General features: G+C 40.1%; 1 protein-coding gene across 1 annotated transcript in view; it reads right to left on the bottom strand.

Annotated features, from left to right (window-relative positions):
• LOC106511261 (uncharacterized) overlaps nucleotides 1-905 on the bottom strand; it is a gene marked incomplete at its 5' end in the record, with an annotated part of 23,185 nt that extends 22,280 nt beyond the window's left edge. The window contains 2 exon segments of the mRNA XM_014000009.1: nucleotides 635-712; nucleotides 784-905. Coding sequence (XP_013855463.1) covers nucleotides 635-712; nucleotides 784-905 — 200 coding nt within the window.
• Nucleotides 906-930: the final 25 nt, after the last annotated feature.

Genomic DNA, 930 nt, shown 5'->3' with positions numbered 1-930 from the left:
CCCCCCCAGTCTCCGCACATATGGCAGGTCCTTTCTCTCACAATTGAAGGCCTAGGTGTCAAACTTAGGTTAAATCTGGTGCAGTGCATCAAATGCATCAAATTATGTTTTAATTGCACACTGTATCGAACAAATAAAATCTTTCATTCATTCAAATGCACGGCCCGCTACTGCCATGTACAATAAGCCTTTAGTTAAATTAGTTATAACATCTAATTTCCTTCTGGAATCAATAAAGTATTTTTGAATTGAATTGAATTGAATTGAATTGAACTGAATATGCTCTATTTAGAAAAGTAAATTAAGTAAATATACTGTATATTTTAAACCAACAGTTAGTGTCTGAATGGGAGGTGTAAATGCTGTGGAAAATCGTTTTTTAGAAGTATACAATAAATACTGATGGGACTGTTGTCTTTTCACATATTGTTTGTTTTCACGCAGTGAACTCCACTCAAATAAGACCGGTCAAAACTGTTGTCTGTCTGCAAAGTAAAACTTGCACCACAAATAAAATGCTGCTAAAGCTTTGCAGCATCAACATGAATCTGACATGTAAAATAATGAGACATCTCACTGCAAATGAAGTTTAAAGCATTACAGCTGAAACTTCTCTCAAGTTGGAGTTTCTCACCTCAAATGAGAGTCCTGAGGCGTACGGCAGAAATGGGCTTGGTGTGGCCCTCTGGAACTGTGACAGACACTCATAAATCTGCAGAGGAGCACAGAGCATGAAATCATCTGTGAACAGGACTGTGTTGTGTTGAAGTTAGAAACATGAACCTTGAGCAGGGTGTGCAGCCACGGTGCACTCAGGAGTTCCTGAAGAATCTGAGCACCGCTGATGTTTCTGTTGACGGCATCGCCCACGTCCTCCACCACACTGGACAGAACATCACTGATGTCTGCACACACACACACACACACACA

Source organism: Austrofundulus limnaeus, unplaced genomic scaffold (assembly GCF_001266775.1).
Source record: "Austrofundulus limnaeus strain Quisiro unplaced genomic scaffold, Austrofundulus_limnaeus-1.0 Scaffold2634, whole genome shotgun sequence".
Taxonomy (NCBI): Eukaryota; Metazoa; Chordata; class Actinopteri; order Cyprinodontiformes; family Rivulidae; genus Austrofundulus; species Austrofundulus limnaeus.
The sequence above is the reverse complement of the archived record's forward strand: the minus strand, read 5'-3'. Positions and strand labels throughout refer to the sequence as shown.